At 35.1% G+C, this 15,158-nt stretch overlaps 1 protein-coding gene and 1 long non-coding RNA gene across 4 annotated transcripts; both read left to right on the top strand.

Moving 5' to 3' along the window:
- Window positions 1-2,487: 2,487 nt before the first annotated feature.
- On the top strand, window positions 2,488-7,078 carry LOC132044458 (uncharacterized). 2 transcript variants are annotated; one of them, XR_009412188.1, is made up of 3 exons: window positions 2,488-2,800; window positions 5,724-5,842; window positions 6,646-7,078. It is a non-coding gene; the product is annotated as an uncharacterized LOC132044458 (long non-coding RNA). The 2 variants fall into 2 exon arrangements; XR_009412187.1 differs by lacking the exon at window positions 2,488-2,800 and adding an exon at window positions 2,813-5,634.
- A 3,280-nt stretch (window positions 7,079-10,358) lies between these two features.
- On the top strand, window positions 10,359-13,390 carry LOC132044457 (elongation factor 1-delta 1-like). 2 transcript variants are annotated; one of them, XM_059434937.1, is made up of 8 exons: window positions 10,359-10,513; window positions 11,471-11,580; window positions 11,676-11,792; window positions 11,934-12,027; window positions 12,204-12,336; window positions 12,560-12,673; window positions 12,905-13,066; window positions 13,187-13,390. In XM_059434937.1, coding segments are annotated over exons 2-8 (708 nt in total). In that variant the 5' UTR covers window positions 10,359-10,513; window positions 11,471-11,494; the 3' UTR covers window positions 13,189-13,390. The 2 variants fall into 2 exon arrangements, with proteins under 2 accessions (XP_059290920.1, XP_059290919.1); XM_059434936.1 differs by lacking the exon at window positions 13,187-13,390 and having other exon boundaries at window positions 12,905-13,074.
- The last annotated feature ends 1,768 nt before the right edge of the window (window positions 13,391-15,158 follow it).

A 15,158-nucleotide genomic window follows, 5' to 3' on the forward strand; every position in this document is an offset into this window, starting at 1 on the left:
CCCGTCGCGGCCCGTAGTTCGGGTCGTGACAACATCCCACAATTTAGCTATGACTTGGACGAACTTAACTATAAGTGGTGGAGGATAATTCTTACCTTATATGCCAAGAACTACTCTTCTTTTACCTTACTTCACTTCAAAGAAAGCCCGAATTCAACAACGAGACAGAAATGAAACAACGAGATCGAAGTAGTGAGCAAAACCCGAATAAGGATTAGCTAAAGAGAATGGTCTAAATAATGGTGATGTACGTTTGTTGAGATATCAAAATGGGAAAGATTTAAGTTTGAAGGTCTAAAAATAGAAAGGGACATTTCAACATCCTTTCTTTTGTACCAAAATACCAAGGGAAAGAATTGCAATCTTAAGGGGTATTTATTACCCTTACACGTGTAACCCCCTTCCACCTTCTCTTAATACCCATCACCAATACATGCCACAATACTCATATGTGGATGCATAAAAAGGCATTTGCTTCCACCTATCACTGGTATAAGTGGGAATAGTCCACATAATATTTATCCCATAATATTAATTAATTTCTTGTCTTTCACTACAATTTTCCATTTATCCAATTACACGCATTATTAATTTCTTGATTTCCATTCACTTAAAAAGTAGTTATTTTTAACATGCTTTATATACTCATTATCATAATCATGTGATATAACTCTAGTCCATAGCCTCATTATACACACACCAAATATTTTTCCCAACCATCATCGTCACACTTTTCCGTCTTAAATCATTTCGGGACTTCATCCTTCTATACACCGAGCTCTTGATTTGCATGCTTGAATCTGACCAAATCCTCCGGGCTCGGGTAAATTTGCTCATATTGGATGGTTCAATTTCTTAGTCAAAAAAATACGAGATACCATATCTTGGACCATATTTCATTCAAATAAATGTTGAATCTCGATGAAACTTATTTTCTTCGATTTGGTTGTCTTTTAATCCTTGCGATATACTGTTAACAGGTCATACTCCTTGTGGCTTCAAGAATATCCTCGTTTTACGGACTTATGTCAACTAACTTACGACGAACTTATCGTACGAAAGGGTGAGGTGGAACATTAACTCTCTGAAGTCAAAGTGTTGACTGCACTCACTTAGCCTCTTGTTGGAATGTTGTGAATTGAGGTTAAGCTACAAAGCTTGTTGTTGGGTTTATAATGAAGTAGTTGCGTCCCTTGAATTGTTAAATCTAACCAAATTTTGGTTTCACAATTGTACCCAAAACCAAACCTTGTTGACTTGGGTCTTCCGCTTTTCCTTGTATGTGCATTGACAAATTTGTCCGTCATTAGTCTTATGAAGCTGCAGCACCAATGATTTTCTTGTGACAAGTTCTGAATAGATACCGCAGACGATTTCACTCATCAACCAATATAGTTCACCCAGAAATTTGCTAAAAAAATTACTCAAAGAACAATCAGTAGCAAAGTTAAAAATAACCAAAATTCTACCTTTACAATACTTGAAAATATAAGTCAACCAAGAAAACTTAATATTTAAGAAAAATATGCAGGACACAGCGGAAGCTTCCCCGAACCCAAGCATACGGAAATTTTACAGAGCCTCTTTTTTATGTAGGACACATACAATAAAAATGAAGAATATAAAAGAGGAAGGAAAACGTATTTACCCTCGGAGTGCAATGAGACTTGTTTAACCTCAACAAGACACTGGCAGCCTTGCTGCGTTTGCAGTGCCTGAGTTGTATTCGCAGCATTATCTGCAAGTTCAATCAAGCTTCAGTCCACACTCAAATTTATGGTTCATATCAATTCTCTAAACCAAAAGGCAACACATTTATTGTTAAATATAGGAGATAATAGCGAAAATGTAAAGACAGTACATGTAAACAAATGGTGTTTATATATAGCCAGAGGTCGAGATGGGATGGTTTAAATTCACATAGTTTCAAGAACTTCGATGAGATGCATAAGATGAGAAACAGTTGAAAGTAGAAATAAAGAAATTATCTGGAAGTTTGAGATCGAAGAAACAATAGATCTACAAAGAAGACACTTATGATGCAATTGAAATTCCTACAATAGCCTCCAATCTAGTCCACCTACTCTATTGTCCCGCGTCTACATCGCCGCAACTGTCAAGGCAAACATGAAAATCCATTCAAAAATCACCTTCCGGGTGAACTCTTTCATGAACTCGGATTGAAGGAGAATCAGGGATTTATAGTGGTAGAAGAAACAAGGATAGAGAAAGCGGATTAACTATTTTAGAGCGATGACAAAGAAGGATTTTAAGGGAAGAGAGAGGGGGGGGGGGAGTAAAAATCAGTTTTTCTAAATTTTATATTAAATAAACGAATTAAGGAAAAAATGGTGACCTGTTATAATAGGTTAAAGTTACCTGAAAATATAAAAAAGTGGGATGAGGCTCGTCTCCTATACTGGATCCCTCCAGTTGGTCCAGTGCAGCTTTAAATTTTTGACATCTGTCCCTTTCTTAATCTAATGGCCAACATTTATTTAGTTAAACCAACCCTACAAACCATGGTTAAACCACCTAATTGCTAATCTGATTTATCTTGTCCATATTTGCACCATCAAATATGGCGAAAATCTTGCAGCATCTGAAAATATTGCTGGAAAATCTTTTGGCTGGAAAAAAAAACTTTCTTACCATGGAAATAATGGAGAAACGACACAATCAACAACAACAGAAGATGAAATCATCTAGATGGTACAACAACAACCAAAGATCGCATGAAAACAAAACATCAGTTGATGAGCAAAAGTTTTCTGGAGATTAATTGACAATACCAAAACAGGTTCTTCTTCGTTCTTGCACTATGTTTGCTACTTCGAGACCAAATATCTTTTTTGTAGTTCTTGTGTGAAATAAAAAATGTGAATAAATGTCTACAATGTGTTTGATAAAATATCTCAATTGGGTTGTTTGAGAATTTTAAGTAAAAGTGGATATTTAAAATAGTGAGAAGTTAAGATACTTAAAGCACAAATAGCAAATCGAATAAAGGTTACAACTTGTTTCACATATAGTTTATTTTCTTGTTAACCTTATGAAAATAATGAAGTTCACTAATTTTTAGGATGTGATACTAACGGAGCCTTTGGTTAGGACTATGTTGATTAGTGAACTTCATTGTTGGAGCGGAAGTCTTTCAATGACTTTTCTTTATTCATTTGATACTTCAATAGCTAAGGGAACTATGATATATAACATTCTTGTGTTAGAAAGTCAATAGTTTAGAACTTCATTTAGTATCTTATTTATACTTTTTGTAATGTAGATTTATGAATATCGCACCAACTGAGTCTCAAGATGGATGTAATGTGCCAATAAAATTTGGGATGAAATTTGATTTCGATGAGCACGCTTATGACTGCTATAATGAATAAGCAGGTTCAGTTAGCTTTAGTATTAGAAAAGAATATGCTAATAAAAATAGAGTTCATGGGTATGTGACTTCATCAAAATTTATATGTTATAAAGAAGGTTATAGAAGCACGGACAAATGAGATTCGACGGTTCAAAAGCATAGAAAGGAAACTAGGACAGGGTGCTTAGCTCATATTACTATTAATCATCAATCGAATGGAATGTTTCGCATCACTTCGTTTGAAGAGAAGCACAACCATCCTTTTGTTGATTCTTCTTTAGCTCATCTGTTACCATCTCAAAGAAAGATAAAAATTGCTCAAGCATATGAACTTGACTTATTAGATGATTCAGGAATAAGTCCTAAAGCTTCATTTGACTATGCTGCTCGTCAAGCTGGAGGACAATCTTTTCTAGGTTACACAGAGAGAGATCACAAAAATTATCTCAGGGATAAAAGACAAGAAGATTTGAAACATAGAGTGGCTCGTAGCTTGGTGAGTTATTTTGAGAAAAGAACACTTGAAGATCCGACTTTTCGATTTTCTTTAGACTTAGATGATGATAGTTTGATAATAATGTATTCTGGGCTGATGCAAAGATGATAAGATATATGGAGATGTTGTGTCCTTTGACACAACATATAGGACAAATAAAGAGTATCGACCCTTGGCATTGTTTGTTGGTTTGAATAATCATCGGGAAATGGTTATATTTGATGCAACTCTCCTATATGAAGAATCAACTGAAGCGTTTGAATGGCTTTTTAATGCATTCATTAGTATTATGTCTGCAGATAAACCAAAAACATTCATGACAGATCAAGATCCCGCAATAGCTTCTGCTGTCTCATCAGTAATGCCAGATATATATCATCGCCTATGTGTATAGCACTTGGAAAAAAATTGCTTTTAAACATCTTAATCATATCTTTAGAGCTAATTCATCATTTCCGAGGGATTTTAGTAAACTACTTTACGATTATGAGTATCAGGATGATTTTTTAAGTGCATGGCAGGATATGCTTGAGAAATATGATCTTGAAGATAATAGTTGGTTGAAAACTACGTTTGCTATAAGGGAGAAATGGTCGATGACATATGGAAGAAATACATTTTCAGCAGGTATGCAAAGCATACAATTAAGTGAGAGTTTTAATGGATCTTTAAGGGGATATTTGAAATCTGATTTGGATATTGTTCAATTTTTTAAGCATTTTCAAAGATCAGTTGATGATAAGTGCACCAATGAGAATAAATCAAATTTTGATATGACTCAAAGAGTACCTATTTTAAAGGTTAAACTTCCTTTATTGATTCATGCTAGGGATGTATACACCCCAACTATATTTGACATGTTCCAAAATGAATGGGAAAGCTCACTATTTGTTTCCGTAAAGGATTTTCATAATGAAGGAGAATTGAGTACATACAATGTTAGCACTTCTGGAAGTGTTAAGGAGCATGCAATAATTATCAAGCGATCGGTAACTCAAGTTTCTCGCAGCTGTAAATTTTTTGAGTTTATGGGTATACTATGCAGACATGCTTTAAAGATCCTTGATATACTGAATGTAAAGGATATGATTCCTGCGCATTACATACTAAAGAGGTGGACAATAGATGTTATAAGCATGCATGATATGGATGTCAATCTAGTAGCAAAAGACTCTGATCCGAAAGTTGAAGTTATTGCGAGGTATAGACATTTATGCCAAACTTTTGTTCAAATTTTGAGTGAAGCTTTTGAATCCAGAAAAGGGTATGAATTGGCTGCAAAGTGTGCGAACGAGGTAATTGCAAAGTTAAATGATGTAAATAAGAGAAGTCAATCACATGAAGAGCCGACTCCAAGCAATAATATCCAAAATAAACCGAGTTAGACATTATTTGTTGATAATACAAATGTCACGAAGGTGACTGGGTTAAAAAGGAAGCAACTGATTCGTCGCTCTAATACTCGGTCAAAGAGTTTTGTGGAAAAGGCCCAGAGAAAAAATAAGACTTCATTACCAAAATTTCCTCTTAGCCAAACAGACTAGCAGTTAGATAACTTTCCATCTCTTCAAGTTCCAGATCCACCATTATCAGATGCATCCATGACTATGGTATCAAATGACATCTAAATTTTCCTTGTTTATGGAGTACAACGTAAAAACTATCCTTTAAATAATAGGAAGTGGCAAAAGGAAGTTTTTGTTCATGGTGCCCTTCACAATTACCTCAAGGATCATCCCACGGAAGTCTGACTCAACTCTTAAGAGTTAGTGAGCAAAGTTTATGTCTAATCTTTTTTTTTTTTAATAAGTAATGCTACTCATCTCGATATATGTATTTTTTAACTAATTGCAGAATGTTTCATTTCATGATTTAAACAAGTATTCTCAACATTAATTATGACAACTTCGGAAAGGCAGAGATACCCTGGTGATGGTGACTTCTGCAACCATCGTCTTCATCTCAAAACCATGGTATATATTACTGAAGCCCCACGCCTCTGTTTTTCGTTTCTCTGGTGAAAATTAATAGGTGTCAAATTAAAAAAAAAAAGGAAGTTGATCCAAATATCTAATGAACTGGTTTATAGCAGTTATAGTGGTACTATATTTGATACTTCATCAGAGATTCAATGAAATGGTTTATGTGAATCATTTTCTTTTTCTTCCCATAGTATTGATTTTTATGGTTATCAAAACCATCATTGGATTGTTATTAGTATTGCTGATTTCCTTGGTGTGATCAGTGGTCCAGGCACAAATGCAAGATATGCAGCGCTTTTGTGTTTCCTTGTAAAGTCTATGTTCAGGCAGTTAGCTATATTGGTAATGCCGCTTTCTGTATAATGTTTATGAGAAATTATAGTATTCGAAGCTTCGGTCAATTAACTGTGTAAAAATGTGAAATGTCCCTTAGCTAACTGGCTTAAGTATATTGCCCTAAATTGATACAAGTTCATGGCCAGGTTTTGATGTGCGTTTGGATTCAGAGTTTTGTTCAGTTCATTTCTGCTTTGGAGTTATCGGGTTTCTTTATGTTATAGGGTATGTTAGCAGATTGGCATATTTAGAAACCGATAACCGTTAAGCGGAAATATCCAATTGAACCACGATAAGCACCCTTAGCTGCCTATGCTTCTAATTTGACACATATGATAGATTATGATGTTTATTTGCGATCTGCTGAGTGTCCTATGATTAGGATTAAATGTTTTGTCGAGAAACTCGTGTATCGTTTGGTATTATTTCTAAAACATCTATCTTTGAAATGAATGCAGATATGGACCAAAATGTCGATCTTTAACACAGCTGTATCATTCAAGTTTGGATGTGGTCGGATAATTCATCAATATACAAGAGACATTTGGAGAATTGAACCTGTTGAATTGCCTTAAAGTTAGCCAGTTAAGGGTGAAGCTAATTTTGTGAGGTTCTCACATACTGTTATCAACAAATCTTGCCAATTCTTGTTACTCAAATGTAATTCCGGTTTAAGAGAAGATTTGAATATTGTTGTCAATATAATACAACTGATTCCATGTGAAAGTAATGCATCTTGCTTTTAACTGTTCCGGTTTTACCATTTCCAGTTTGGGCAAGTTTAACATTGCACTTCCTTGTGAAAAAGAATGTCAACTGCTTAAAATATGTGGAAGGGTCTAATGGTGGACATAAAGGTCAAAATATCTACTCCATAAAAAACGTTGAAAATTTCAAAAAAATCTCCATCACTACTTCTAAGAAAAAATTCCAAAAAAAAAAAAAATCTCCATCACTACTAGTAAGAAAAACAAATATGGAACTATTTCTGCAAAAAGAATAACAGAGACATAGAGGTATTGACTTATTTTCTCTTCATGCGCACACTAGGGCTACATATCGGTCGGTTCGGTCCGGGTTTGAAAGTTATTGGTTCAACTTATCGGTTATCGGTTTGTAGAATTGTTAAACTGTTAAAGAATAGTTAAGATATCGGTTAATGGGTTATCGGTTAATCGGTTCTTGTTTCTTATCGGTTCGGTTATCGGTTTAACCGTTAAGATTTCACACAAAACAAATTCAAGAATTTCGGCTACTACTGTAGTCAGCCGCACAAAGTTTGACTTGGTATCAAAAGAGGAAAATAAAGATAAATTTCTAAATCAACTAGTTGAAGAAAAATAAGTTCCTTAATCATCAACCATGTACACCATCACTGGAATTATCTAGTGTACAAGGAACTGTAGTATTAAAAAAAGGACAATTTTCAAAAGAATATAGTACAAAAAGAATAGAATCAAAATTTATAATCCATTGGAAATAAAAAAGCAGCACTTTCAGTGGGAAAACAAAAAATAATCTCACATCAATACCATTGACATGTCTTGATGATCTGAGAAAAGAAGAAAAATGGTTATGAAGTGGAAATCAATTGAACCCTAAATCTAGTCAAGTGACTTTATATATGCAAGGGTAGAATTGTAATTAAATAAATAGTTATCGGGTTATCAATTCACCCGTTAACAAAAATGGTCAAACCGTGACCCGACCCAATAAGCCAATAACCACAGGGCACCACCCGATACCCGAACCAGTAATCCATTAACTCGAACCATTAACCCAATAACCCAATAATCAGCTTGGGTTATTAGTTTAACTGTTAATTTGCACAACCCTAACGCGCACACACTTAGCACTTAGTTTTTCATATATATATATATATATATATATATATATAAAATTGCAGTTTGAGGAATTAAAGACCAATCTTTATATAATAAGAGTTACTGGAACTATGAAATTATTCTATTTCTAAAATCATAAAAATTATGAAAATGAGTTTAATCTTTGTTTTTTGATTGGAGCAGCATGATATAAAGATGGAAAATAAATCCGGCAATATTTTCGGATGCTGCAAGATTTTCGCCATATTTGATGGTGCAAATATGGAAAAGATAAATCAGATTAGCAATTAGGGATTTTAACCATGGTTTGTGGGGTTGGTTTAACTAAATAAATGCTGGCCATTAGATTAAGAAAGGACAGATGTCAAAAATTTAAACCTGCACTGGACCAACTGGAGGGTCCAGTATAGGAGACGAGCCTCATCCAAAAAAGTGGTACACTGACAGTACATCAAACTCTATTAAAATTGATAAAGTTTAACTAATATCGACCGATAGCATAAACTTTTTCTTACACTATCAGGTTTTTTTGACGGGCAATAACTACTTACCATTCAATGACCTCTTCTATTATTTTTTTCTTTTTGATTTTTTAAACACTCCTCCCTAATCCCCTCTCTCTCCCATTCGAATTCTTTAGGATTTGTTTCTTTCCCCGTCCCCTCTCTCCCTAGTCCTCATCTATAATCTATTACTAATTCAGATCTAACCTATTAATAGGCGTTTGGCCATAGATACCAAAAATAAATTCATTTTTTTTGGAACTTTTGAAGTTGGAGTTGGAGTTGAAGTTGTGTTTTACCATATTTTTTGAAATTGTAGTTTTTGGTGAAATGTAATTGTAAAAAAGTGAAATTTTTTTGAAAAACAAGTTTTTTGAGTTTTTGGTATTCCGAACTTGTATTCGGAATATTTATGGCCAAACGCCTAAAAGTGAAAAAAAATTCCGAAAAAAAAGTGAATAATTTTTATGGCCAAACGGCACCTTAAAATATTAACCATTTCCATCCTTTTCGAACTCCGAATTGCACTTATTTTTTCAAATGGACTTGTTTGAAATTAGAAGCCCGTCCGACACTATTTAAAATTTGCCCTAAAAGTTGGATGCAAATCTAATGGCTATTGAAAAGCAAAAGTCTTGTATGACTAACGAGATTATAATCCTTTTCCAATTGGAAAAAGAGTGTTGTATCATTTGTATTCGTATGATGCAAACTTGATGAAATCTTTCCCTAGAAGTTTGGATACGATTTTAATGTCTATCTCGATGATCATGCTAAATTTGTTACAATCAATTTCAAAAGTGTGATGGAATAAGCTTTTCGCACTAGAATAAAAAATCTTTGCTAATAACTTTCTCACGGTAGATTAGTTGCTTGGAAAGAGTTGTTTAGTCTTAAAATTGACAACGTGGATCAGGCACAAAGCTTCTCCATTTCTAAAATCTGAAAAGAAATAGAGTTAATGCATATCATATAGAATAAAGCTGGTGATTGTTCAACGGTGCTGCAGATTTTTTCAATAGAAACAGAATTATAGGAGACGTAGAAAATATTCTTTGTATTTTTGGTAAACCTGATTGGAGAATAAATGTAGAGTCCAAGTTACCTTTTAATTATTTTCCTTTTTAAAATTGAAAAATTAAGAAATTAATACTTGAAAACTTACCTGTGTAAAAAAAAAAAAAAACCTTAGGTAGATATTAGTTAACGTCAAAAAATTAAGAGATAATGGTTAAAAACACACTTCAAGTATCATTTTTTATTAGTTTTCTACCTAAACTATCACGTGTTTGCGTTTCCTACCTGAACTATTATGGTTTTTGTGTACCGATTGCCCTTCAAAAGCATTGGTCTTTAATTTTTGCCTTTCGCCTAATACCTCAAGGTTCTGGGTTCAAATCTCAGCTCAGTAAAAAAAAGAAGAAATTTCGCAAGACAGAGGTTTGGATTCGCAAGGCAGAATTTTGGCCTCAAGCGAAATTTTGAATGGAAAACTCTACCCGCAGGTAGAATTTTGAATGGAAAACTCTCCCTCCAGGCATAGTTTCACATTCAAAATTCTGCCTGAGGTAGAGTTTTGCATTCAAAATTCTGTCGATAGAGTTTTACATTCAAAATTTTGCTTGAGGCCTAACTTAGGCCCGAATAGACATAACTTTACTACAAAACTCTGTCTTGCGGTCTTTTTTTAAACTAAATTGGAGTTTAAATTCCAAATCTCATAATATTAGGCGAAGAATAAAAATTAAAGACAACCGATTTAAGGGAAAAAAATTAAAGACCACCCCAAAATAAGGACAGTCCTGCGAATTATCAACTATTTGTCAAAATCCAAGTCCACTATCAAATAAACAGTTCGGTAGTTCTAACGAAACAGCTCCCTATATATTGTCAAGAACCCTACCAACTCTCTTTCTCTCTCTCACTCTATAGCCGCTCCAGCTTCTTCTTTTCTCTCTTCAGTGATCCTCACAATCTTGGTTAGTTCTCTCTCTCTTTCCTCACGTTTTCACATTCTTTACGTATTTAATTTTAATTCTTTGGTTCGGGGGCGACATTGAATCAGATTTAGGATTTTAAGTTCTTTCTGACGATATGTGCAAATTACATAAATTTAAGATCCTTATAGGTCATGCTGAAGACCTTTGTTGTATACCCTTATGTGGTGGCATCTTAGTTTCAAATTGCTGATAGTACAGTGATTTAGTTGAGAAGAAAACTTTGTTAATCAGAGGCGACCCAGGATTTAAACTTTATGGGTCTATGGGTTCACTGTTAAGATTCTTAGGATTGAACCCAGTATATCTACTACTCCGTGTTTTATTACAATTGTGTAATTTTTCACACATAAATTTGTGCTCCGTGTTGAAAGTTGGAGGTTTGAGGTTCAATTGAACCCGTAGCTATAATGCTAGATACACTTCTAGCGGTAATAATAGTAGACCCTTTAGCAGGGGTAGATATAGTTGGAGAGTTTAGCTAAACCTAGTGCCTGAAGATCGAGATAAGTTGTTTGCCATAATTTCTCAGGGTATTAATCCATGTTTTTAGTGATTTGTAGTTGTGGCTTAACCAGTGATCCGAGTATAAAATTTAGACACCCAATAGTTGGTGAAATATGCAACATGATATTCCCTCCCAATTTGTTTGGCTTGATTCGGAGTATGAGGGTCAAACTAACTAATGTTCGGTGTGAATTTGGACATAGTATCTTTAATTTTTTTGAAATAAAATTTACATATTTAGAAACCACATAGAAAGCACTATGAGTCATAATCGTTAACAATTCAAACTATTTAGAAGTATTTGACAAACTTATGGTAAAAAAAAACTAAAACTTCGACTGTCCAAATAGTAACTAAGACAAACAAATTGAAACAAATGGAGTATTAATTTGTTGGAGACGTGTTGATGTTGTATTCTTGTACAAATTGCAGAAAGGCTTTTATTATCATCAAGCAATGGCTGTTGCATTCCACAACCTCAACTCTGCTTCTGGCCTCAAGAAGCTTGATGAGTACCTCTTGACTCGCAGTTACATCTCTGGGTGAGTTACTCTTTGTGACTTTTATTGCTGAGATGTTGTTCCCTTTGCTGGTGTTTTGATTCAAATGCTGATATTTGTTGTTTACTATGTCTCAGGTACCAAGCCTCAAAGGATGATATCACTGTGTATTCATCTCTAGCAAAAGCTCCATCAGCTGAATATGTTAATGCATCTAGGTGGTACAACCACATCGATGCACTTTTGAGAATCTCGTAAGTTCAAGAGCTTATTGACTTTATATTTTCCTGTAATATGTTGACTATATCATTGGGATTTTGAGTTTTTTTTTTTTTTTTTTTTGTTGGGTTTGTGATTGGCAATTTGTTTAATTTTCCTTCTTGTCAAACTTGCAGTGGCGTATCTGGGGAAGGCGCTGGTGTTACTGTAGAGGGGTCTGCACCAATCACTGAAGAGGCAGTGGCAACTACCACTGCTGCTGACGCTAAGGTGTATATTCCGTCCTATCTCTTCTGAATTGATATTTAGTTTATGTTGGATTTGCATCAGAGTGAATTTTCCTTTTGTCATCATCAGTCCCTTTATAGCTTCTAGTACAGCAGTGCCATTGCAAGTGAAATAATCTTCTTCTCTTATTTGTTTCTCTTTGATTAACTGTCCTTTAGGCCTCAGCTGCTGAAGAAGAAGATGACGATGACGATGATGATGTTGACCTATTTGGTGAGGAAACTGAAGAGGAAAAGAAGGCTGCTGAAGAACGTGCTGCAGCAGTGAAGGCTTCAGGGAAGAAGAAAGAATGTAAGTTTGTACTGTAATATCCTGACTAAAATTTTCACTATCTATTTTGATTTAAAAACTAGGAAAAACATGTGATGTTGCTTGCTTGGTTAGTGGCTACATTTCGGTGATGACTTCTTAACTTCTCATCGCTAACCAAGTCGAACACAGTATAAACTTGTGGAAACTTTGAAGTTCATAATGAGTATAGACTGACATTGCTTTTGTTCTCATTTGACTTCAGCTGGCAAGTCCTCAGTTCTCTTGGATGTCAAGCCATGGGATGATGAGACTGACATGAAAAAGCTTGAAGAAGCTGTCCGAAGTGTTCATTTGGAAGGATTGACTTATGGAGCATGTGAGCTTCTGTTCTTTGTTCTATTGAGTTTGAATTTTGTTTTTACTGGAAGTGTTGGGAGACAATTGCTTTTTCATCACTCCAATACCTTTTAGCATTTCTTTCTTGAATGCTCGTGTCCTATTCCATCAGTCATCTTGATCTAACCTGAATTTTTATTTAGGAGGTTGTCTTGAAAAGTTGTTAGCTCGTTGGTGTTTATTGACAAGCATAGCCATGTTTCATTTGCAGCTAAACTTGTTCCCGTTGGATATGGTATTAAGAAGTTGCAAATTATGCTTACCATTGTGGATGACTTGGTCTCTGTGGATGATCTCATTGAGAATTATCTCACGGTTGAACCCATCAATGAGTATGTTCAGAGCTGTGATATTGTTGCTTTCAACAAAATATGTAAGTAAATGATAAGCTGTTCATTTTTGAATTTTGGAGGATTAAGTTCCATTTCAAAGATCAATACATGTCATGTTATTTTTGGCTCTTATGTTGATCATCTCATGCTGCTTGTGACAGGAATTCTGTTACTCTGGAGTTTTGATGGAAGTGGGTGGCTATTCTTACTGAAGAACAGCGATCAGTAGTTCTATGTTGCTTCTCCTTGTTACTTTTTTTTTTTCCGTCAAAAGGGTGTACCTGATAAGGGCATCCGTTTTGCTCCTTTGGATGAATATTTACAGTTTATAATTATCAGTTTTGAAAAGACTTCACTTTGCTGTCGCCGGCTCTCTTCATTGACTTAAACAGTTTTATAAGTAGCCTGAGTTATTGCCTGAGGTTTTTAGTATAGGTGAAATTTGATCCTAAAAGAGCTGCAGTTGTATCTGGCACTCATTCATTACCTAGGCCTTTTGACATTGTTGCAAACACTCGGGTCTATTTGAATCACGTCTCAGTTATACTCGATTTACTGTTGCCTAAGGTTTCAGGTTAAGTCAAACAGATATTATAAGGTATTTTGAGAGTTGGAAGTTTATATAAACCTAAGGTTTAAGTCGAACATTATTAATAAATAATCAAGCATCTGATTTCTTTATCAGCAAGATGATGTTTGAAATTGGTTCTTTGGTAAGTTGCTTACCAGCTGATGGATCAAAAAGGTTTTGATGAATAGAAGGAAAGGAAATTAGAACGATAAGCGAATGACTAGACTATGGTATAGGTTGGTTATTTTTGTGAGCACTTAGCAGCAAACTTTTTATTTTGGGAAAGTTTGGTTGCATGCGAAGTCTTTCAAGGCAAAGGGCGGACTGATGCAACAATACTGTTTACTCTGATCCAATAAAGGTAATTTTCATTTACCGTCGATAGTCTTTTTGGCCTCTTGGACAAACTAATAGATAGATAAATTATATTTTGGCACAAATAGCCAAATAGATACCTTAATTATAGTGTGACTAAATAGGCAAGTTTAGTTGGTAAAAGTGTGCCATTTGAAAAAAAGAATCTGACTTGGCACTACACGTGTATTATCAATTTTAGATAAGCTAAACCTCTTAAATTTTAATTTCACTTTGTTATGACACTATTTACCCCAATTATACTTGTACATGTGTCCATAGAAAGGCACTTGCAAGATAATAATTCTATATTCAATAAACTCTTTGTATTGGGCAAAATGCGGATAATACAGCTGTACCAATGTGGTTAGGACACGTGGCACATAGACAAGTCATAAGGTGAGTCAGCACTGTTACCACCGGTAATAGAACCATGGTACCAGAGAAAGCGCTAGGCCCGGTGGGGCATTAGAATAGCCCCGGTCAAGAACATAACAGTCTTCCGTTATGAGTCAATTCAAGCGTTTCGGATACGGTGTGATTATGCTTAATGGCCTTATTCATTACTCATTATTGCCATGTATTTAAAGCTCATTATGGGCAGGGGCGTGATACATGGAATATGCGCCTCTAGCTCTTAGTATAAATAGGGATTGTCATTCCCATTGTAAAGACACAAGAGACAAGTTAATATACTCAGTTCTCACACTTATTCTTTGCATAAACTTTAATCTTATAGTCATACTTACCAAGCTCCGATGCCATGGCCTAACTGGAACGGAGAAATCTAAGTCCGGAATTGTCACCTGCTGCTCAGGCTTTTCCTTACTACTTCCTTTATTTACTTATATTTACATTATCTCGATACGAGCGTCATAATCTTATTGGTCATTTTGATCAACGTGTCCCTGACCACGTCTATAAATTCAACTGAACCATTTTACGGGTAAACAGTTTGGCGCCCACCGTGGGGCCGGGACAGTTGTGGTTGTCACTGTGACCATTGTTTGTTTTACTAATCTTTCTTAAGTTTCTTGTTTGCCTAAGTATCCATTGCAGGTATGACAAGAGCTAACAACAACACGAACGTTGCCAACAGGGCCATATCCCACTGGGGCCAGATGGACAACCCCTCACAGCTGGCTTGCAACCACCGAACGTGGATAATGAAACAACAGAAGGAGAGCATAATTTCAACACTGGAACGG

This window comes from Lycium ferocissimum, unplaced genomic scaffold (genome assembly GCF_029784015.1).
Source record: "Lycium ferocissimum isolate CSIRO_LF1 unplaced genomic scaffold, AGI_CSIRO_Lferr_CH_V1 ctg4538, whole genome shotgun sequence".
NCBI classification, from domain to species: domain Eukaryota; kingdom Viridiplantae; phylum Streptophyta; class Magnoliopsida; order Solanales; family Solanaceae; genus Lycium; species Lycium ferocissimum.

What these genes read in the sequence shown, in the direction of transcription:
- LOC132044457 (XM_059434936.1), top strand. Translation starts at nt 11,495, where the DNA reads ATGGCTGTTGCATTCCACAACCTCAACTCTGCTTCTGGCCTCAAGAAG. An exon ending in ACTCGCAGTTACATCTCTGG is followed by an intron (nt 11,581 to 11,675) that starts GTGAGTTACTCT and finishes ACTATGTCTCAG; the next exon opens with GTACCAAGCCTCAAAGGATG. An exon ending in AGGATTGACTTATGGAGCAT is followed by an intron (nt 12,674 to 12,904) that starts GTGAGCTTCTGT and finishes TTTCATTTGCAG; the next exon opens with CTAAACTTGTTCCCGTTGGA.